The sequence below is a fragment of the Podarcis cretensis genome (assembly GCF_951804945.1).
Source record: "Podarcis cretensis genome assembly, chromosome: 3".
NCBI classification, from domain to species: Eukaryota; Metazoa; Chordata; class Lepidosauria; order Squamata; family Lacertidae; genus Podarcis; species Podarcis cretensis.
The window spans coordinates 48,261,973-48,284,483 of NC_137172.1; the positions used below are offsets into that span (position 1 = coordinate 48,261,973).

Here is a 22,511-nt window from a genome sequence, read left to right on the forward strand (position 1 = left end):
CATATATGTTTTTATTGAGTCCTCAAGTACTTTTCAAGTATTAAATTTTATTTTATTTTTTGCTTAAATGGATTCCAGGGACAGAAATAACATTTACCATTGAATATATTGACGTTGATAATATATGTAATAATTGTGTTAAAGCAGTTAAGCCCCTGTATTATGGAGGCATGAATGACTGTTTCTGGGTTCAAAATTGGTTGATAATTTGTAATTAAACTATAAGGAACTACATGTACCTTGATACTAACACATGGCTTATTTTTCAGGGTGAAGACCAGCTTAAAACGAGCATTTGCACATTTTTAGCAGTGATGTCACATTTTGACGTAATTCTCCAAAATATATCTGAGAAGGTACATTTTTTTGGTTGAAACTAAGAAATGGGGTGTAGGGAACAAATAATAATAACCCGCTAACTATATCTTGTTGAGGTTACTGCAATGTGTTTTACGGGGCTGCCTTTCAAGACCACTCAGAAACTTTAAAGACCAAGGCCTATCTACTCCAAACCAGTGGCAAACCACTGGATAGCAATTACAAGCCAGCTAGCAGGGTATGAGTGCAGTAGCTGTCTCTCTTGCTGTTAATCCCTTAGCACAGGCATAGGCAAACTCAGCCCTCCAGATGTTTTGGGACTACAACTCCCATCATCCCCAGCTAACAGGATCAGTGGTCAGGGATGATGGGAATTGTAGTCTGAAAACATCTGGAGGGCCGAGTTTGCCTATGCCTACCCTAGCAGCTGGTATTCAGAGATATGCTGCCCCTGATTCTGGAGGTAGAATAGGGCTATCCTGACTAGTAGCTGCTGATAGCTCTGTCCTCCATGAATTTGTCTAATCCCCTTTTAAAGCCATCTAGATTGGTGACCATCACATCTTGTGGTAGCAAATCCCATAGTTCAGCTATATGCTGTGATGTAGTACTTCATTTTGTCCATTCAACTTAATTAGATGACCTGGGTTCAGGTACTTTGAGAAAGGGAGAAAAACCTTTCTGTATCCATTTCCCCTACACCTTACTCATCTTACCCCTCCTGGTAGAACGCCCCCCCCCCCCAATACCTTCACTTGGCTAGATTGCTGACTATCACAGGTCATTTGGACCATATCTTGCATGTTTAAACGTTTCACTGGTTCCCCATGCATTTCTAGGTTTAAATAAGTGGTTCCAACCTGTAAAGTTCAGTATTTTGAAGACTACTTGCTCCCATTCAAGCCTGCTTGTTCATTAAGGTCATCTGGAGACACCCTTTTTTAGATACCTCCAGCTACAGAAGTTAGTGAATGGTGACTGAGAATCAGGTCTTCTCAGCAGAGATGCACTGGCTCTAGAATGTCCTCCCCAGGTTTGTAGCGTCTGTACTTAGGAGTTTTAGGCTGCATGTGAAAACAGCTCTCCCCCCCCCCCCCCGCCTCTTTAATAACTACGTTGTGACATCACAACACTGGTGTTCACTTTAGAGCACCCCCAAACTCGGCCCTCCAGATGTTTTGGGACTACAACTCCCATCATCCCTAGCTAACAGGACCAATGGTCAGGAATGGTGGGAATTGTAGTCCCAAAACATCTGGAGGGACGAGTTTGCGGGTGCCTGCTTTAGAATGTATTGGTCTGTTAACTGAGGTCCAGCTCTGAGGGCCTTCTGGTGGTTCCCTCATTGTGAGAAGTGAAGTTACAGGGAACCAGGCACAGGGCCTTCTCGGTAGTGGGGCCCGCCCTGTGGAATGCCCTCCCATCAAATGTCAAGGAAATAAACAACTATCTGACTTTTAGAAGACATCTGAAGGCAGCCCTGTTTAGGGAAGATTTTAATGTCTGAAGTTCGATTATATTTTTAATATTTTGTTGGAAGCCACCCAGAGTGGCTGGGGAAACCCAGCCAGATGGGTGGGGTATAAATAAAATATTATTATTATTGTTGTTGTTGTTGTTGTTGGGTGGGGTATAAATAAAATGTTGTTGTTGTTGTTGTTATTTAGCAATATTAAGAAATGTTAATAGTTTTTACTTTGCAATGTTTTGGCGTTTGTTTTGTTCTGTTTTTAATTTGTAGGCCACTTTGAAAATATGTTATTGAATGATGGAAGACAATTTATTATTAATTATTAAAATTAATATACATTTGCAGATATATGTTGGTTTATAATGCTGCAAGTTAGCTAAGAGTTGAAGGCTATGCATAGAAGTATAATTCTATACGGACTAAAAGCTGGAGTAAATCTTGTTTTGATGTAGGATTTCTTGATAAAACTTTAGTTGAACTTCCAGCTCATTGCCGTGTCAATTTAAAAATGTTTCACATTAGGAATTAGATGAGTTATAGTTATATGACTTCTTACATATAGTGATATTACTTCTTACGAGAAATGTATGAACTACTAAAGGAATGCCTTTCTCCCTCTAGACACCAGCCTTGAAGAAAGCCCTCATCGTTGTTCTACAGTGGTGTTTCCATCACAATTTCAGTGTTCGACTTTATGCTTTAATTGCTCTTAAGAAAATTTGGGGAATGTGCAAAGCATTGTGTGTGGAAGATTTTGAAGCTTTAGCTCCAGTTATTGAATGTAGTCTCAATCAAGCAGAAAGCATGCATGGAACAGGGTTAGTAGCACATAATTATTTTAAAATACTGCTATGAAACTAGTGATGCTCCAAAATAAAAACACTTTCTAGACCACTTACGTATGAATCTAATTTTCTCAAGGAGCACTTTGTTATACCCATAGTTGTGTTGTCTCATCTGAACAAGGTAGAACATTTTAAAATAAACCAAATTCAGCAATAACAGATAAAGTGAAATTATGAAAAAAGTCTGGGGATTTCTTTTTCATCAGAAACATACCTGGCCTATGAAACAGAAAACTAGACTGCTTGTCTCTTGAATTTTAATAAACTGACTTGTACTCCACTTATTTGAATATAGGCCAGGTATGTATCTATCTAATAGAACATACTGGTGGTTTGTGGAGTAAAATGGAGAGACCAATAGTGTGGCAATTTGTTTATTCTTTGGGAGACTATGAGGTTAAATTTATCTGAAAATGCTGCATTAATATATGACTTAATGTCTGGAAGAATGTTGCGTGGTGAACCAAATAAGGCAGGTAATAACAGTGTAGTTGTATAAAGTAGGATTGCTTTTGTATAGTGCATTGTATATAAACACAAATCATAATGAAATCTTAAGCATTTTTACTCAGCAGAAAGTCCCATAGAGTTCAGTGGATCTTACTCTTGAGGTGATTATGTTTAGAATTACAAATTTGAACTATGCCCGGTCTGGGGAAGAAGGTTTAATCCTTTGAATATATTTCATTATTATTATTATTATTATATTATATAATTATAACCTGGCCAGAGCCTCTGAAATGGGACAAGTTAAATTTGATAACTATTTTATATATATATATATATATATATATATATATATATATATATATATATATGTTGTGATTCACAGACCCACAAATGAGTTTTCCCAGTGTGTTCTGCAGCAGCCTCCACTGCCAAATCATGGGAACTACTGTTTAAATTCCATAAAAAGCAATTGCAATAGGTAATTTGCCCCAAGTGTTTCAGCACAGAAAAGCCCTGAAAGAATTGTGATGCACATTGCTTAAAACAATGAGTTTTAACAATGAATCAATGAGTTGCAGCCATAGAATCTAACTCACAGATATGTGTATGCTCAGATGTGATATATTCAGTGGAGTGACCTCAGCTTAGTGTGAAAGGAAACCATGTGGAGATCAGGTCCCTCTATTGAAACCACATTGAGCTCTTTTAGTGCTTCTGCACCACAAAGAAATTCCCTCGATCGAGGCGATGTTGTGTAATACCTCATAATTACCCTTGTGCTTACCAGTTGGAAAGTGACCAAATCGTAATAGAAAAGAAGAATTATGCTGCAGTCCTTACCCAACTTATCTGGGAGTAAGCCCCATTGAATTAAATAGGACTTACTTCTGAATATACATGGTTAGGATTGATTGCCTTTTGGTAACGTTCTAAAAAGAGGCTTATTGAGACATTTTCTTGTCATACATCATACTATTATGCTTACAATGCAGGAATGCTAAAAAGAATTGGCAGCGCATCCAAAAACACTTTTTCTTTGAAAACTTTCATCCACTTAAGGATTACTGTGTTGAGGTAAGTACATAAATATTCAGTGGTTTGTTTATTTATTTTTTAAAAAACAACAACCTTAGATCTGTCTAATCAATGACACTGCCAGTGTGATCAAGGAGACATGGCTTCAAATTTCCACTCATTCAAGAAACTAACTGGATGACCTTGGGTCATTAAGCAAAGGCATTTTTGTGTGTGTGTGGAAAACATCAATCTCACTGCCAAAGTCATCCTAATTCTGCACCATATTGTTTTTATATGTGTGCTTACTTTGCCTAATGTACAGTTCAGTCCTGTGCATGTCTTCACAGGCATAAGCCCCCCTGTTCTCAACTGGACTTACTTCCAGATAATACATGATTGCTTCCTTATTCAGCTTTTGCTACAGGACCTTTAAATCACACACCCCAGATATTTGGAAATTCACTAAACCCCTTCTGTTTCTTGAAATTTTATCCAATATTGTACACATTCATAAAAGCTAGAAACAGACATTAAATAAGAAAATGAAAGTCCAGGGTCTGAATTTCACGTTTCTTTGCAACCTCAGGATGTACGCAACCCTGAACCTCATATAGAAGCCTGTGCTTTGGGAAATGACTACTTACTTGGAACATGTCTTATTTTATGGATTGCCATTATGCAGTTAGAGATGGTGGGCAGAGCAGTTCAATTCGGGTGGAGTATTTATGGTGGAAGAACCACCAAATCCAGAGTCCTCCTAACCAGGGTGGCAAGACACAAAGTACACCAACTCTTGGTATTTTCCCTCCAATGTCAGGGGAGTGGGAAGGTTTTGGACACGGCAGATCTTCTTAATATACCCATATGATGTCCATTTTATCTCCCTACTGTAATTGCAGGTGGGGTTGTACTCTAAATATGCTTGCCTTCCATTAAAGTCAATGAGATTTAAGCCCAGTCATACCTTGGAAGTTGAACGGAATCCATTCCGGAAGTCTGTTCAACTTCCAAAACGTTGGAAAACCAAAGTGCTGCTTCTGATTGGCTGCAGGAAGCTCCTGCAGCCAATCAGAAGCCGCAGAAGCCCCGTCGGATGTTTGGCTTCTGAAAGAACATTCACAAACCGGAACAATCACTTCCGGGTTTCGATCGTTTGGGAGCTGATTTGTTCGGGAGCCAAGGCATTCGACTGTACGCTGAAATATGAGTGGGACAGACCGAACCATCATTTTGTTTCTCTTATTATAATAGGGCACTAATGCTTCACTTTGACTGGTTCATGGCTAATATATTTTGGCATTTTCAGTGCTAGTTCAATTTTCCAAATATTATTTTTCAGACAATATTTTACACCTTGCCGCAACTTTCAGAAATTGCAGAAGAGGAATTGATTTCTCTATCTAAATTTAAAGCATTCACAGACATCCCACTGAGCTCAAAATTTCCGTTCTCTCATTCTCGAACTTCACTTCTTGATCTGAAGCAGTGTGACTGGTCTCAGCAAGATTTGGGTAAATAACTAGTGCTGGCTTAAATAGTCACGTATATTTTATATACTTCTTTTAAAATTAATTGTGCAGTATTTTAACAACACAAAATGTTAAATGGTTATGAAGAATATTGTCTGCCCTCAGTATTTAATATCTAATATGCTAGGATTCTCAGCAGAGTTTGTTGCATTCAGGTAACTAAATATTCAATCTTAGGTTTGAGTTCAGCTGAATCAAGCAGCCAAAGGCAATGGACAGATGTTCAAAAAAAGATAATTCCTTGGAAGGACAGTACTCCTGATCTGGAGCTTGTATTTCAAGATCGGGCTACTAAACTTGGAAAAGCAAACAATAAACTGATTGTAGTGGCTTCACTCATTGATAAACCTACCAATTTAGGAGGTAAGATCTTACCCACTTGAAACTACTAATACTTGAAAGTATGTTATGTGACTTACATTTTTTTTAAAGCAAACTTTATATATTCAACCTCTATATATAAAGGATTTCCAATGGAAATTGCATTAAATCATCAAACTACAGCACAAAAGAGAAGTGCCTTTCACTTTCCCCCCTGACATTACCATAAATTAGTGTACTTTAGCCACTTGTAGTAATTAGTTGTTTGCAGGGCCATGTTATAGCTGATGAGGATGCTTAGTTTAAGATCTTTAAGGGATGAGTGAGTCATGCTATTGTATTTTTGTATAGCCTGATAGACCCACCATGAATGCCCTTCTTCAGCATCTAAGTGCCCCATTCAGTTAATGAAATATGACTCATATGGAATGAAAGTGTTCTGCTTCTTTGTAGGCTTGTGCCGTACATGTGAAATATTTGGGGTGTCGGCTCTCATTGTTGGCAGCCTTCATTATATAAATGACAAGCAATTTCAGTACCTCAGTGTTTCTGCTGAACAATGGCTTTCCCTTATTGAGGTGAGTAAAGAGTATATTACTTGTAGACTACTTAAATGTAACTTAACTTGCCTCAGTTTTTCATGAATGTGCTTCCCTAACATCGTATGGGATTAAAATTCTTTATGCTAGTGTTGAAGTGTTATGTATTACAACTCTTTCCTGTGATTGACTGGGTTAAGCTTCTGGCCGTTTTACTACAGTTAAGCACTTTGACATTTCTTGGATTTCAATGGGAACGTTAAGCATGTATGTTCCTGAATATATCTCCGACTAGCATTGCTGGAGTGGGGGGCAAACCATGGGAGTGAGGGCTATTGTCTTCATAGCTTGTTTGTGGCATTTATGGAGGCATCTGGCTATCAGTTGGAAATGAGTTGCTGCACTAGATGGATTCCCAACCTGATCCCTGCTTTTTTGTTTTGATTGATTGAACCTAGCTGTGTGGCTTTATGAATCTTATAAGGATACTGTATCGGTCCACATGTTAGCCTTTCAGCTGATCAAAATCTGACATATTTTGACTGATACAGCTATTTGTACTGTATATTAATAGAGGTTTGCATTCAAACATTTCTAAACTAATCTCATTTTTTAAAAAATAAATAAATGTGTAGGTAAAGCCATTCCAGCTTGCTGATTATTTGGAGCAGAAGAAAATGGAAGGCTACACTATAATAGGTGTAGAGCAAACAGCTAAAAGTTGTGATCTGACAGAATATTGTTTTCCAGAGAAATCGCTCTTGCTGCTGGGGTAAATAAAAAACAACAAAACTTTTTAAATATAACATGATTCTAAATATTTTTTTGGTAGTGAAAGCTGAGAATTGTAGAGTTTGAGGAAAATGAAAAGATCAGCTATAATTGTTGTTCCCATTTACTGTGGTGGCTGAATAGGACTAGAATAGAAATATATAAAGGCCTCAACCACCCAGCTGTCCATCATTGTCGTTTTAATTCTGATGGTCCCCTGGTGTAGAACTCACTCATTCCAGATATTTTTGTCCTCCCCATTCAACAGGGCTGTAGGCTTATTTTTCATGTGCTTGAACTGAATGTAAAACAGTGACACATCAGCTAATTACACCATATAATAGCACTGAGCAATATTTTTAGGGAGTGAAGCAGGAGTCATATTAACTGCACTTGATCTGTCTTAAAAGCAATATTAGTTATGAAAGGGGACTGAGGAAATGTTATCACTGTATCACAGTGCTGTCTTCTCTACTAAATATATGATTAACATTATCTGGCCCAGTAGCAGCAGTGGCTCCTCAGGCAGGGGGGATCATTTTATTTGGATATTCCTTTGATTAAACCTGGGTCTTTTTGCATGCTGAGTAGATGCTCTGGGACTGAACTTCACCCCCTCTGCTAACTGTGATACATGTTTGTGTGCTTTTCTTGTCAGAAATGAGCATGAGGGAATCCCTGCAAATCTAATTCAGCAGCTGGACACATGTGTAGAAATTCCTCAGCAAGGAGTTATCCGGTCACTTAATGTCCATGTAAGTGGAGCTCTGCTCATTTGGGAATATATTAGGCAACAGATCGTCAAGGAAAAAGAATGAAGATAAATACATGAATCTTGTCAAAACTGTTGCTCTGATGGTGCTAAGAAACTTATGGAGTAGAGATACTGCACAAAAGAATAAGTTGGTATTTTGCATGCCTTCATTTTTTAAAATAACTCAAATGCCTTAAACCATGACTGTATTGAAATATTCATTGATGATAAATATTCTTTCAGTATACAAGTTTCTTGGTGTAGATTATGTTGCTGAAAAAATCTCTTTATATTCTTCTTAGATGAGTTCCAAATGACCATTTTGTAGCAGGGTGGCAACTCAAGTTTGTGGGTTCCCTTCAAACATACACAGAGCTGCTGGGGCAATGCTCCTATTTTATCAAATTAATATGCAAACAGACTCAATGTGTACACTAGCATGACTGCACAATAACTAGCATTTGGCTAATTTTATTTATTCACTTGTAAAGATCGACTATCAAAATGGATGTAAGCGTTCTATTAATACAAAGGAAACTACTTGAAAGAAGAAACTGGTAATGAACTCACAATGTAACATTTGAGTAGATACAGTGCACCAATTTGCCCTTTATTGGTAGTAGCAACTTCAGTGAGGTGCGGTTGGGAGCCTCTTCTCTTCACCATGCACTTCAAAGTACATACAGACTAGGAGCCTTCACGCCAATGCCAGATAAACAAGTATAGCTTTTGAAATTATTTATAGGCCATCACTGTCCTTTACTGATATTGACACTTTTAAAGTATCATTCAAGTGCTCTTCTTCTGCAAGCTCCTTTGTCGTGGCTGTATTTATAAAAGCTGATGAGTAGCTATGACTTCTCAGTTGTCTCTGAAGGCTGAAATTCTCCTGCTTCCAACTTTGCTTTATATTTTAGATAATCTCTTCTTCTATCAAAATATTTAACCTGTTTTGAACAAGATGGCTGTTAGGAAATGAGACTGACACAGTAAAATTCTAGTGTAATGAAAACAGGAAGAACCTCTTTTGATTATCATTGCAGCATTTCAGATCTAGATATGTAACCGTGCTGATCTACTCTGAACGTTTCAGGGTCCTCAACTCCCTAAAGGGAGAATTCTCCCCTAGTTCTATTACCAAACAGTTATAATGTCTTCTTACAGTGAAATGTGGGGTGCCACAATCAACCCTACCTAATTGGTCAGGCAAATATCTCCGAGATGCTCATACAACCCTTGAGGTATTTGATACAGAACACTACAATTTACACCCCTATCAGTGCTATGCAAGTTTATAGGGTTTATCTCATTGCTGGTAAAGACAAGTACATACTAGAAACCTAGGAAGCCACCTTACAAGAGTCAGACATAGCCTAATGTTGTCTACAGTGACTGGAAGCAGCTCTTCAGGGTTTCAGACAGGAAGTCTTTCTCAGTCCTATCAGGAGATGCTGGAATATTTTAAGGGGGGTAGGATTTGTGCTGCTTACCCACTGTTGTGGACACACATTTTCAAAAGAGCATCTAAGTTTCTCACACTTCGATGCTTCTTCCATATTATCATCTAAACACTTCCAGTACTCATCCCGAGCTCCCCAGCAAGCCTTCCTTTCCTTCATTGATGGAGCTGTCATTTCTGTCACAAGAAACAAAAGATCGCTGTTATTCTTGAACTACTTTGGTGTTCTATAACTTAACAAGTCACCAACCAATCCTACACTTTATTGAACCTAAACTGTTTTTACTTGAGTCTAATGTTGAATGTAAAATGTTTTTAAGTGTTTTGAAAGGCACTGTATTTATAAGGGAGCAATACTGAAATGAAAAGATAATCATAGTTGTGAAGCCTGTTACTTTGTGTGCAGCCTGTCAACATTGTTACAGTTACAAGAAAGCAGTTAAAGGCCTATGTGGTTTAGTTAGACCTGTCAGTTATCTGAAGTAGAACTGTGAACAGCTAAAATAGGGGTGATTAACCAGCAGCCCCCCAGGGGTTGTTGGACTACCAACTCCCATCATCCTTGACCATGGTGGGGGCTGATAGGAGCAGTAATCCAACAATATCAAAAGGGTCATAAATTAGTTGCCCCACCCTATAGCATATAGCAGATGATCCTGACAGTAATTGCCCGAAAGGACTGTCACAGCCTTGTCCAGTCAATGTGGTCTGGTGGTCAGTGGAGACGGAAGAACCCAGAAAGAGTTTGAAGAGCTGAAATCTCTTAAAAATTGAATTCGTAAAAGCAATAACAGTCTTCACATTTTAAGAGAGCAATTCTTGACCAAGATTCAGGTGATTCAGGCACACCTTGCTTTATTGAGCTTTGTTTTACCATACTTTGCATATATTGCCCCTTATATAAGGACATTGGTGCAACTGTTGGCAGCCCTTACCTGCCACCACCTCTTCTAGTCACAGGAGTGGAGCTCACTAGGGTTAGAGTTGGCTTTTTTCTAGCATGTAAAGCACTGTTTGACCCGTGTCCTGCTTTGGGGCTTCCAATGGGCATCTGGTTGGCCAATGAGAGATCAAGACACGGGACTAGATGGTCCATCTGTCTGATCCAGCAGGCGCTTCTTATGTTTTGGGAACCTTTGGAGGGGGTGCAATTGTGTGGTATACATAAATATACTGAGATTCCAGGGTTGGCATTGTTTGGTTCACAGCAGAGTCTAAAGCCCAGAGAGTTTAACTTTAGGGAAAACAAACTGCCACACCTTATGTTTAAGGAGGCACCATTTGATAAGCGATCTTCTTAAAAGCAGACAACAATGTCTACAGTGCAATGTTACTTAGTATTTCAAGAACACTATGTAAGACTGGTTCATCGTACAAACAGCGTACAAAACTGTACTGAACACTAGAAACCTTACAGTTTGCCACCTGCATTGGGTACATAAAATAATCCCAGGTTGTCAGGTGAAGAGTTTTAAGAAGCCCCCAAAACATTGTATTGCTGGGCAGTTGCCACATTGCACGCGGCCAACCTGAGCTGCTGAACTCGGGGCTAAAGAACGGGACTCCCCAGGGCACCTATCCCCAAAGTCCAGTTTCTGCCGTGAACCGCCGAAAGGAGTGGGCGCGGTCAGCGGCGTAGCGTGGGTTGTCAGCACCCGGGGCAAGGCAAGTAATTTGCGCCCCCTAACCCTAACCCCCAGATGTTGCGCCCGGTGCGGCCGGCCCCCCCTGCACCCCCCCCGCTACGCCACTGGGCGCGGTTTCTCCCGCCGTTTCCCTCCTCCAGGGGCCCCGCGGAGCCGCCTGCACGGAAGGCGCCGCGTGACCGAGTCCCGCGCCCTCGCCGCGCCTGGAGAGCAATGCCAAGTGGGCACAATACAGGGGAAGCGCGCGGAGGAGGCTCTGCTTGCCCTCCACGCTCGGCTGCTGCAGTCTTGGGAGGCGGAGGGCAGGGCGAGCGCCCGCTCTCACCTCCTCCTCTCCGCCCGCAAAAGGGTTGAGAGGGGTCTCCCCGCCTTCTCGAGCTCAGAAGGGTCTCCCCGCCCGACTCCTCCGCGGGAAGCCGGCTCCCGACCTCCAGACGAGGTGAGGATTCTACACTCGCCGCCTTCACTTACCCGCCGCACTTCCGGCTGAGCTTGAAAAGCCCGGATGTGCATCCAGGTGACACACCGGAAGCGCATGCGCAGCTAACACGGAGCGCCTGAGCTTATTATGACAACGCGGAGGCAAAGAGAGTGTCTTTCTCCGCCTGCTGCGTTATAGGCTGTGCGTGCGCACTTACGCAGCTTGCTCGGCGGCTTTGTTGCTAGGCTACTGCCCGGCCCCCTTCAGCGCTGCTCTGCGGGCGGGAAAACAAATGAGCTCAGGATGAAGCCCTGGCACGTAAGAGACATGAATTGCAGTTCCATTTCGTGCGTCCCCACAGGTTTGGAAGTCCTAATTTAGCCGTTAATATTTTGGTGCTTTCGAATAAATGGCAATAATATAATTCGGCAAGCGAGTGAAAATCTTCAAAAGTGCCACCATGTATTTTTTTAAGTTTCAGCGTTAAAGCAGCGGCGTCTGCATTAGCAGGTGGGGCTTTTTTGAGGATGGAAGCAGACCAATTAAATTGACATTGGCAGCTGATTTTGGTAGAAAACGGACAGGACTGTCCTTAGGTCATTTTGGCACCCGCCGTGCTTGCAATTGTGCTGCCCGTGAAATTCCACATTTTTATTTTTTTATTTTAAAAAACAATTCCTTCCTGGTGTGTGTGGCGAACTATACGCGCTTTCCGAAGTCACGGCAGGCCAGAATTTGTTAAAAGACGAGGAACAGAAGCGGAGAATTCGGGAGGCTCCGCCACCATCCGAGCAGCGATTGTGTAGGAGGTTTTTGCTTTGTAGTTGTCAGGTCACCTCCATGAGTCGCGACAGAGACGAGGCCACAAACGGCTGCAAAACGGAACAACTTTATTAATTCCTCCTGATTTAGCAGCAGCGCTGGCGGCTTCAGTTTGGACGCAGCGCCGCCTATGGTTGATCTAGCAACATAGGAGCTCAGACTTCCCATATTCTGACAGTTGAATGAGGGCAAGTGTCCAGCTGGTGGCTCGAGAGTTGCATTTCATCCCTGAGAGAAGCATTCATGGACCCCAGGAACCGAGGAGTTCCGGGGTACACCATGAAGGACCAATGAAAAAACAACCACTTCCCCAAGTCTGAGTAGATTTTCTCAATTCAGCCACAGCCTATTTCTAAAGGCTGAGAGTTCCAAAAATATTCCCTTCGTGTGTGAGTGAACTCTCTCCTCCCAAGCAGCAAAAGGCTGATGCAGATGGGTCCTTAAGCCTAAAGTCTGATCTAAATGATCACAGTATGGGGTTTGGGACCGATTCTGCCCACCTCCCCAAGTCAGATTAAATAATGATTGTAGGGTGACCAATGCACCTGAACTGGATCTATCTGCTCTGCAGGTATCTTGGTGGTGAAGCTTGATTCCTGCTCTTCTAGTACTGTGAATGGGATTATGGCATTTGAGGGACAGGAAGCTTCTGACAGAGGAACCAACTCCTAGGGGCTAAGTCTCTTCAACACCCCCAAATAAAATATTTTTTGGGGGGGCTGGCTCCCCCAAAGTTGATGGGTTTTGCCATTCAAATAGTGTGTTTGTGTGTGTGCCACATCATGTGATTATCTCTCCCCCCGCCCCAATGTTTTATTCAAGTTTTCACCCTTGGCTGCTGCTGACCCTGTTTTGAGGCAGGTGCTGGACAGAATGGTCTTTTGGTCTAGTGACTGAAACCAAAGCAACCAGTGTCTTAATAATTTATCAGTTTCCTAAACTGATTGTAAACCCCACACACCTCTACATTCTACTAGTGGAACAGTAAGAAGTGCTGGCTCGTTTCCATGGGAACCAAGGAGCTGCACTTCTGAACTGTGTGGCTTTTTCACAGCATTGAGGTAAGAGTTGATCTTGAAAAGTATTGAATGATTATAATTCCATAAAACACTACAGGTCTATGCCACTTTTGAACTCCCAAGACAGACACTTACAATATTATCTTTTTAGTTGGCACACGTGTACTCGCTTTGTTTAGGTTCTTCTTTTTATTTTGCTGTATGATTTTCTGTAGAAAATTGGAGGCTTGTTGATAATTTGCCGTCTGTGGGGCATAAACCTAAAGTAACATTGTTGATACTTAGTGGCTGGAGAAAAATGTAGAAAAATGCTTATCTATAGATAAGCTCCCCTGTCTGGAAGAGGATGCCCTTCTGTTCTCTTTTTCCTCATTGTCTTATAGAATGAGTTGCCCTGTCATGATTTACATGAAAATAGCATCTCTCTGTTGCAATGAGTCCTATGTATTCCCAGATAAATAACTCCTAGTGGTCAGAATAGGCCCAATTAATGTTTTACATTAAGTCCTATAGCAATGATGAAGCTACCAAATTATATACCTTTTCATTTGATGGATTGGAGACCACTGGATACCTCATGTAAGCTCCTCTGAGCTTTCTAAAGGAAGAATGAGACCTGTGCATTATTAAAAAATAGCTTCAACTTTTATATAGGTAATTAAATAAATATCCCAGGCTTATTCCATTTCCTTATTTAGGGAAGTGACCATAATTCATTGGCAGAGCACATGCACTGCAAACAGAAGATCCCATCTTCAATCCCCACACCCCCAGTTTAAAGGGATAGGTATCAGGTGAGGGAAACAATTTCTGCCCGAGACCCTGAAGAGTGGCTGCTACTCAGAATTGATAGTATGTGTGATAATACTCTGTCAGGATGTAAGGCATCTTCCTATGAATAGTAGTCATTCTCAGAGGAACCATGTTAAATTTATACAAGGAGCAAAAATCTCAGAATAGATATGCTAGAATCTGGCCAGGTTTGGTGTTCTTCCCCCATTACCTTAGTAAAGACGGCAGATCCCTCTTCCAGTGCACAAAGTCATTGATTAAATCCTGACCGGCAAGAATATAGTGTAACCCAGGGGGTAATTTCTACCACTGATAACCCTCTTTTACTGCCCCTCAGGAGCTGCCTACCATCTCCCCTAATTCCTGAAACTACCAGTTGTCACTAAAACCTAAATCCTTAAAAAGGGGTCTGTGGCCATTCAGCCTTTGCCCCTCTTGATTTCCCCAACCTGCAGCTCATGCCTGAAGCTGCCAGTGTCAGGGGTGACCACTGAGAGTAAGTTGGCAATGTTAGTTTGGATTAAGTGTAGGATTAGTTAGACCAATATTCTGGTATCTTGAGCTGCACACTTGCCATTTCTCCCCCTTTCTCCCTTTTTTAATACATACTCCATTTGAATAAACTGCTTAATTAGAGCTGAACACACTCAAGGCCTATGCTACTGATTGTTAATGTGCCTAGGAAAGTGGAGGGGAGACAGGCTGAAGTTGCCAAGCCAGAGATCTTGAGGAGACCACGGTAAGGCCTTGATGGTGCATAAGCAAGCAGTGGCAGCAGAGAGAAAGGACTAGGACAGATCCCTCAAGACTATTAGCCTATACCACAGGGTTGTCACTGGAGCAGGGACTTCCCTCTCATTACAGAATATATCTGGAATATAACACTAACTTAATGCTTCTTGTTCATGTGAATTCAAGAGAAGTTCCTTGGCAATGGTGGATGATGACATTTTTAAAGAAAGAAAGCTTCTAGTCAAACTAACTGTATACTTATATTCTCTGAGCCAGGCTATGTATCATGGGGGGTTGTCTGGCAATGAATAGTCTGACATAACAAAGCAACTTCATCTATCTAGCTCAGTACTACTTCTTGTGGCTGGCAACCTACCCCATAAGCAAGTCTACTGATTCATATTGTACTATGCTTACTGTGAATGTGACAGCTAAAAAGGTTGCCAAGTACTGCTTTCAACAACAAAAAATGTATATTTTAATTTACATAAATTTGAATTTTGGATGCACTTTAGGGTTTTCAGTTAAAAGTTTTTAATCTTCTGTTAATTTTTCAATAGTTATCATGCTCTGCTCTGCTCAGTATTAAAACTTCCCAGCAGAGTGCAGCCTCATTTTTGTGTGTGCCTATTGTATTGCCCTGAAAACTATTTTGGTAAGGGAGCATGCTGAGCGGCAGTCTTCATGCTGAGAATGGCTTTTAGATGATGGAAGCTCCTTATATCCAAGTCATTGTATAACATTTCTCAGATAGTAATAAGAATTTGAAGACGGCTAAGTAGCTAAATAAACTAGCCATTTCAAGTGCAGGTCTGTTGTGCTTTAACAATGCAGTATCAGTATGTGAAAAGATGCGCAGGTCTTTGAATTAATGCCATTGCTTTCAGTGAAAATTCCTTGTTGCCATAGGAAACTACTTATATACCACAGAGTACCACCGACTACAGTATCTTTCAGTACTAGTTTAGTTGTAATTGTGGTAGTTGTAGTGGCTCAAAGAAAGCCTTGTTTTGCTGCAGTTAAGTGGCATTTTGCTATGCATGCAGCATAACATCTAGGAGCCTCATGCCCTCAGATTTCCCTCTTCTCCCAGTAAGTACTAATTTGATGGCACAAGGTTGTGCTAGGAGCTGGCCTGCTGCTTTTAGCTGAAGCTCTCACCTGTGTCTGTCTCCATCTCGATCCTCTCTGCCCTCCTTGTGTAACACAACTGCACAGTGCATAGGCTTCTCCAGGGCACAGGCACAGTAGCAACCACCAATTTTCTTGTATAAGCAAAGAAGGTAGGCAGGCTGGCCCACAGTTCCAAAGTCAAGGGCTGAGGTGTTCCATAGCATCATACCATAACTCTTGCACTGGATCCTGAACTGGGCTGCTGGGCCAAACTACTACAGCTCTCAAGTTCCTTGGGAGTAAGTAGCACTGTTTTCAGGAAGATCTACTTATTGTGTGTGTTCAGGACTTGAGCATAGTTTTTAATAGAGTAAAATAATCCATGAGCCTGGTGAATTACTGTAGAAAAGAGTTTAACTACTGCACACATTTTCCTGTTCTGTTTTAGAAACCTAATTTTCATTAGTGCATGCAAGAACAAAATAAATGCCCTATTCTGTTGACATTTGAACAGAGGACTGTTCTGTTTTGAGTGAGTCAGAATATTAACACCCTTGCTTTGATCATAGTTGCACATACTCCATATGAATTAATGCACACTTGAATAAGCAAATGGCTCACATTTTTCATTTGAACTGTGCAGATTAATTCTGGCAACTATCTTTATTTTTTGGTGGGCAGGGGAGGGGGAATTACAGATATGTAAAATCTCTAGACAGTATGTATACATAGCGCACTTGCTTAGAATAATTTCTAAAAGGTTTTGAAATATTAACAAATAGAACAACCACATTCAGCCTTTTTTCCTGTCACCTAAATCTTCCCGACTAACAGGGTGTTACATAACTCATTGCTCACATGGTTGGCTGGGCTGCATGTCCTGGACAACATTTTCAACCTAGCTTTTAATTTAAGAAATGTACAAGACAAAGGGAGGAAATAATAAATTGTATAGATAAATTTGTATTACTATTTGGTATCTAGATCTTTGGGGAGGTCCTTCTTATCTGCATGGTGCATCTACCACTAGCACAATGTTGGCTATGCATAGTGTTTCGGGTCAGTGACACACTGGTAGGTCTCGAAAACTAGAAAAATATGGGTGCACTCTAGCAAAAATTAGGTACACCTTACTCCCTTAACGATTCCCAAGTGTATTTAAAATATTGAGGCTGCAGTTCTAACCCCCAACCATACTGCTGGTGTGTGTGTGTGTGTGTAGGATTCAGTGAATAGCCCTGCCCACCAGCCTCTGCCACCACAGAGCCCCCCACTGTAGCCTCAGGAAGTATAGTGGAGGAGACATTGGTCCAGGGGATGGCTCCCAAGTGGGGTGTTACAGGGTCTGGGTTGGGGCTGGAGCTGGGCTGGACCATGGATCCATTTTGTTGTAAGCCAGTCCAGCTCCTGGGCCCCATCTACTACTCTGGACTGGAGCTGATGCAGTTTTGAAAAGAAAAGAAAAGAAAGGAAAGGAAAATGCCCACCCCACCATCTGCCTTATACAGCAAGAGCTGGCAGGGCTATGGTTGTGCATGCAGATCTGTTTCTGTACATCTCCATGGCCCCCTTGAAGTACTGCTCTTCCCACTTAAGTCTTTTTTGATATAAACAAAATCAGTGTAGCTGAAACAACCTGGAGAAAGTATTTTTCAGGGTCACAGCACTGGGCTTGTTTTCCCTTTCTTTACTTTTGTCACTTCCACACAAGTAAAATATTTCTTAGTAAAAATAACACTGTATCTCACCAGAAGATGGGAAATAGAAGCAGAAGCCATTGACTTGGTATGAACTTTCAGTAGTTTTATTAGTTTTGTCAAGCAAATAATTGAATCTGAAATTGATTCAATAAAAATTTGAGAAGTGAACACCACCTCCATTTGACATGTAAAAATGCCACAGAGACAGCATGTACCATTGGGTTATGGCAACATTTCAAAATAACATTTTTAATTTGTATGTAGCAATGTAAACTTCAAAAATAGTAAACTATAACCTTTGCCTCTTTCTTTGTACATATCACATAGTCTATCACAGATAGAAATTTAATGGCGAACCTAAATTGTAGAAGTAAACAGCTTGGTGCTTGCAAGTATTGTAAAAAGTGTTAGGTTTGATGTTAATATCTTGTGTGTTCTTTAAAAAAAAACCACCCTCAAAGCAATGTAATAAAAGCAAGTGGCAATTCACCTCTTAGTCCCCTTTTGTATACATCATAAACTGTGTTCCCTGTAAGTGGCTGCTAGCTTTATTGTTGGTTTTTAAGCAAGGTTCTTACATGCAGGGCTTGATTCTTTTCACACTCACAGAAATACAGATCAGGAGGAGAGTCCCACCTCAAGACCCATGTAAGTGGGAAGCAAATCTGACCTGGCAAGAGACCTTGAAGTCCCCAAGTGTTCAGCACTCCCATTAATCAGTGGCTTGAAGCAGGCACTCATTGATTTCTTTGGGAGTTTCAAGAGCACTGTGTCTGCAGAACAAACTTTTCATGTTGTAAAGACCAATGCAGAAGCAACTTGCAGTGTGACCTAATTCTACACAGACAATGGACTAGATTTCTGTAGAAGGCACTGTATTTTCCCTTGCATGAGAAAAAGCATGGATTGCAGTCAACATGCACAGTTATAAAGATTGGATGCACTACCCCAGAGAACTTTTCCTGCACAAACTCTATTGAGATGGATGGGAGTCATGCAAGACACCACGCAGGAAGAAGCCTGCCATGTTCTTGCACACCTGCTATTCACTTCAATGTGTCTTTCACCGGAAAAATCCCTGGCTAATGGTGCCCTGATACTCTTGACTGCTTTCACCTTCATGCTTTTGTGCAAAACTTAACATTTTATCTGGCCTCTGCTCTGGCACCAAGGGCACTAAACTTCACACAGCAACCCCCCCCCATTTTCTCCCCCACCCCCCCACCAAAAGATTTTCTTTTGGTTTATATGAAAACATTTATAGAGTACAGCTCTGTTTAAAAAATAAGCTTATGACATAGTATAGCATCTGTTTTTCTCTCTATATATATTATATATATTTGTAAATCACAGTGTGCGATGTGTCATTCAGTACTTAATGTTCAAATTATATGCCCTGCTTTTCATGATAATTGATCATTAAAACAATATACACAATATAATTTATTTATACGTTACATTCATTTAAAAAGAATTCTGTTTTTGCCTTTTTAAATGAGTTCTCTCAAGTGAAGTATCTGATGTGAAACAGTGCAAGCAATTTGGACATGCTGAAACGTGATGCCTCAGACTCTATTATTATCAAAACTGTACATCTATGTACACTGTATTGAACATATGTGCTTTGCAAGAAAAGATCTGTGAATTATAGCATATAACGTTAAGACTTTCCGTAATAAAACAACATTAATGTGAGAATGATGACATGGATGGGCGTGTTCTCCTGCTTTTATTTTGTAATCCTGAAACAATGTCTCCATTTCCTTCCGGTATCTCTTCCTTCTTTCGTACTTTGAGGCGAGTGAGGAGCTTTATCAACCACTCATCCCATTCCTCTGGTAAAAGCAGCAGCAGGAAGCCCAGGCCAATGATGACAATGGCAATTACGCGGACACTGTTGAATTCAATGTCACTCAAGTAGTGATCAACAACTGCATGAAACATTGAACTAATATCATTAAAGGATACAAAGCATCACATACTCAACAGAATATCACATAACTAATAGCAAAGAGCCTCCATTTCAATTCAGTTTCACAACTTTAAGGCCCCAAACATGCAACCAACAACACTGATGAAACTAAACATTATCAGTGGTATTAAATATTGCATAGGCCTGGATACAAAGAACTAGTTCATGCATGCTCAAGGGCATGTATTCTTGTAGGTACTCTTGTTGGTATAAAGCATTTCTCATTCATTTGCTTCTTGCATTTGGGTTAGACTACACAAGCAGCGGCAGTTAATTTTTCCTCAAATCAAGTTCATACACGATGCAGGGTGAAATATAAATCCTATAAAGAAATAAGTTGCCTAGAAGCCTGTTTGGTCATCTCCTGTTGCATGTGGTTTAGATACCTTGTTTCAAAACATTTGAAAGGACTGCTTTATGGGCATAGTGCTCCTGTTCTCTGTTTGGAGCACACAGGGGTTATGGAGGCTAATTTGTGACAGGGCCTAATTTGTGACAGAAGGGTTTTCTGATAGAGATGATCACACTTCCAGAAACCTCAATCAATTAAGCTTGAATGTCATTAGGTGCTAAAGAATATTGCAGAAATAGCACGGTCATGAGCTCCTGCCAACCTAGCAGTTCGAAAGCACGTCAAGTGCAAGTAGATAAATAGGTGCCGCTCCTGCAGGAAGGTAAATGGTGTTTCCGTGCACTGCTCTGGTTCACCAGAAGCAGCTTTGTCATGCTGGCCACATAACCCGGAAGCTGTCTGCGGACAAACGCCGGCTCCCTCGGCCAGTAAAGTGAGATGAGCACTGCAACCTCAGAGTCGTCCGTGACTGGACCTAATGGTCAGGGGTCCCTTTACCTTTACCTTTTAAGCTCCAGCCAAAAGTACCTATCAGATACTGCTTTTTATCTCACTGAGGAGTCACCTTCTCCTTGTCCCGCTGTTTCCCCCCAGTAAACCTGCTGTTTACTGTTGAATCAGAGCAAACATCAATCAGTTTTTCTTTCTGGGTATGGGACAAGCTGAAGTGTGGATGAACCCTGAGTTTGATCTTACAGCTACTAGTAATTTAGGATGGGTATTTTAAACGGTTTATTCTTTACAGATTCCCCCACTCAAAACTTGCATTCATATTCTCAAAGGTCATATTGTCTACTGAAATGGCTATCTTTTTCCATTTTCTTGAATATGATTAATGATTAATATATCATTAGGAATCAATCAGTTTACTTTTTCAAACCATCACTTTCACACCTGGCACTGAAATAAATGCGACATGCATAAAACCTCATTATTGTGCCAATAGAAAATTAGAGATAAATGCTTGAAATCAATTTATTTTGACATTCTTAATTTTTTAATCTAAAGATCAATACTATAAAATTATACTATTTGCCTATAGGAAGAATAAGAACTCTGTAGTTCTTTAAGTATAAACCAAGTATATGCTATACATACATGTGCATATAATTTAAATTTTTAAAAAGCTTTCTTACCGACATTTACAGGTACACTTAGTACAATTCCAAGAGATATCAAGGTAGGATATGTAATAGCAATCCCAAAATTTAATAAAATATTGAATGCTGAAATAAGAAACAAAATTATTTTTGAGAGAGCAATTGTAAAACCAATCCTCTTTAGTCATGCAGGTTTAATTAGTTCACTTTAAGCAGTCTCATTTCAACCAGTGTGAACATTTGCTAGTAAAAAGTGTAAAGATTAAAATCTATCAAAATTCTCTAGATTTTGCCTTTATAAAGAGGTTCCTCATGTCTAACTTCTTGTATAAAAAGGAAAAGTTCCAGCAGATATGCAATTTGATTTGGGGTGCTGAAAAAGATGACTGAAGGTGGAGATTCAAGATAGGCAAAAGGAAGTATTTCACATAGCACATTGTTACATTACAGAATTTACAGAAGCAAGGTGCTGTGATGGCCATAAACTTAGATGTTTTTAAAAAGGGATTAGACACATTCATGGAGGATAAGGTTCTCAATATCTATATGGTACCTCAAGAATCAGAGCAGCATGCCTCAAAATATCAGTTGCTGAGGAACAACAGCAGGAGGCGGCTCCTGTCCTCCTGTGGGGCTTCCCTTAGGTGCATCGTTGGCCACTATGGGACACAGGATGCTATACTAGAAGGACCTTTGGCCTGATTCAGCAGGGCTCAATCCAACCCAGTTGGCCAGCTGGTCTGGCACGGGTCAGAGGCACTGCTATTATTGGAAGATTATCAGAAACGCAGCATTCACTTACTCAATAATAGGACTGAAAATCCGCAAATGCTTCCCCAAGGAATGTCATCAAAAGAACTCCAGTATTCAACTTTGGTAAAGTAAAGGATGATAGGAATACAGGTAACAAAAAGTACATTGAAGACTGCTAACACTGACAAAAATAAGGCAGCTTCCCCAAATTTAGCACTCCCCAGGAGAAGCTTAAACAAAACCTGTAACACAGAAAGATAAACAGATTGAAAACCAGGTGTATTTATCTATATTTGGTTTTAAAACCTTAACTCAAGGCATATAATTTCCCATTTAAATCATGTTTTCCCTGTGCTAACATCATAGTGGATAGAGAATATATAGGTTGTGCCATCATGCAAAGGCAGGTTAGTCCTTTCTGTATTCTGTGAACGAGCTAGAAACAGCTATGGTTGCTGGTGCTTTCTGCTCCCATGGTTACAATGTCATCAGTGCTTCACTGGAGATGGGGCTGAAAACAGCTCAGTTTGGGAGTGTGTTGGGGTCATTAAGGATCTATATGATCTTATGCCAGCCTGAGAACAGGTATTTAATTACCTGCTATTGGCAGCAATG

General features: G+C 40.5%; 3 protein-coding genes across 7 annotated transcripts in view; 1 reads left to right on the top strand and 2 right to left on the bottom strand.

Annotated features, from left to right (window-relative positions):
* The window catches only part of TARBP1 (tRNA guanosine 2 -O-methyltransferase TARBP1), a 31,221-nt gene extending 22,956 nt beyond the window's left edge, over positions 1 to 8,265 (top strand). The window contains exons 23-30 of the mRNA XM_079971801.1: positions 270 to 356; positions 2,411 to 2,607; positions 4,077 to 4,158; positions 5,441 to 5,612; positions 5,808 to 5,993; positions 6,405 to 6,529; positions 7,126 to 7,262; positions 7,920 to 8,265. Coding sequence (XP_079827927.1) covers positions 270 to 356; positions 2,411 to 2,607; positions 4,077 to 4,158; positions 5,441 to 5,612; positions 5,808 to 5,993; positions 6,405 to 6,529; positions 7,126 to 7,262; positions 7,920 to 8,079 — 1,146 coding nt within the window. The 3' untranslated portion in view covers positions 8,080 to 8,265. The remainder of the gene's footprint in view (positions 1 to 269; positions 357 to 2,410; positions 2,608 to 4,076; positions 4,159 to 5,440; positions 5,613 to 5,807; positions 5,994 to 6,404; positions 6,530 to 7,125; positions 7,263 to 7,919) is intronic.
* A 190-nt stretch (positions 8,266 to 8,455) lies between these two features.
* Positions 8,456 to 11,722, bottom strand: COA6 (cytochrome c oxidase assembly factor 6). Of its 2 annotated transcripts, none has more exons than XM_079971844.1 (3): positions 11,592 to 11,722; positions 9,506 to 9,651; positions 8,456 to 8,962 (listed from the first exon to the last, which is right to left on the bottom strand). In XM_079971844.1, exons 2-3 carry the CDS (start codon positions 9,647 to 9,649, stop codon positions 8,867 to 8,869), a joined length of 240 nt encoding a protein of 79 aa, XP_079827970.1. In that variant the 5' UTR covers positions 9,650 to 9,651; positions 11,592 to 11,722; the 3' UTR covers positions 8,456 to 8,866. The 2 variants fall into 2 exon arrangements, with proteins under 2 accessions (XP_079827970.1, XP_079827969.1); XM_079971843.1 differs by lacking the exon at positions 11,592 to 11,722 and adding an exon at positions 11,004 to 11,103.
* Positions 11,723 to 17,801: 6,079 nt separating this feature from the next.
* SLC35F3 (solute carrier family 35 member F3) overlaps positions 17,802 to 22,511 on the bottom strand; it is a 92,493-nt gene continuing 87,783 nt past the window's right edge. For all 4 annotated transcript variants that reach the window (XM_079971829.1, XM_079971828.1, XM_079971830.1 and 1 more), the window contains 3 exons: positions 21,946 to 22,138; positions 21,180 to 21,269; positions 17,802 to 19,650 (listed from right to left, as the gene is read on the bottom strand). In XM_079971829.1, coding sequence (XP_079827955.1) covers positions 19,406 to 19,650; positions 21,180 to 21,269; positions 21,946 to 22,138 — 528 coding nt within the window. In that variant the 3' untranslated portion in view covers positions 17,802 to 19,405. The remainder of the gene's footprint in view (positions 19,651 to 21,179; positions 21,270 to 21,945; positions 22,139 to 22,511) is intronic.

Bases quoted from the DNA above. Each gene is read 5' to 3' on its own strand.
- COA6 (XM_079971844.1), bottom strand. From the start codon at position 9,649: ATGACAGCTCCATCAATGAAGGAAAGGAAGGCTTGCTGGGGAGCTCGG. The intron at 8,963-9,505 runs GTAAGCAGCACA...TGTTCAAAACAG, and splicing joins ATGTGTGTCCACAACAGTGG to GTTAAATATTTTGATAGAAG.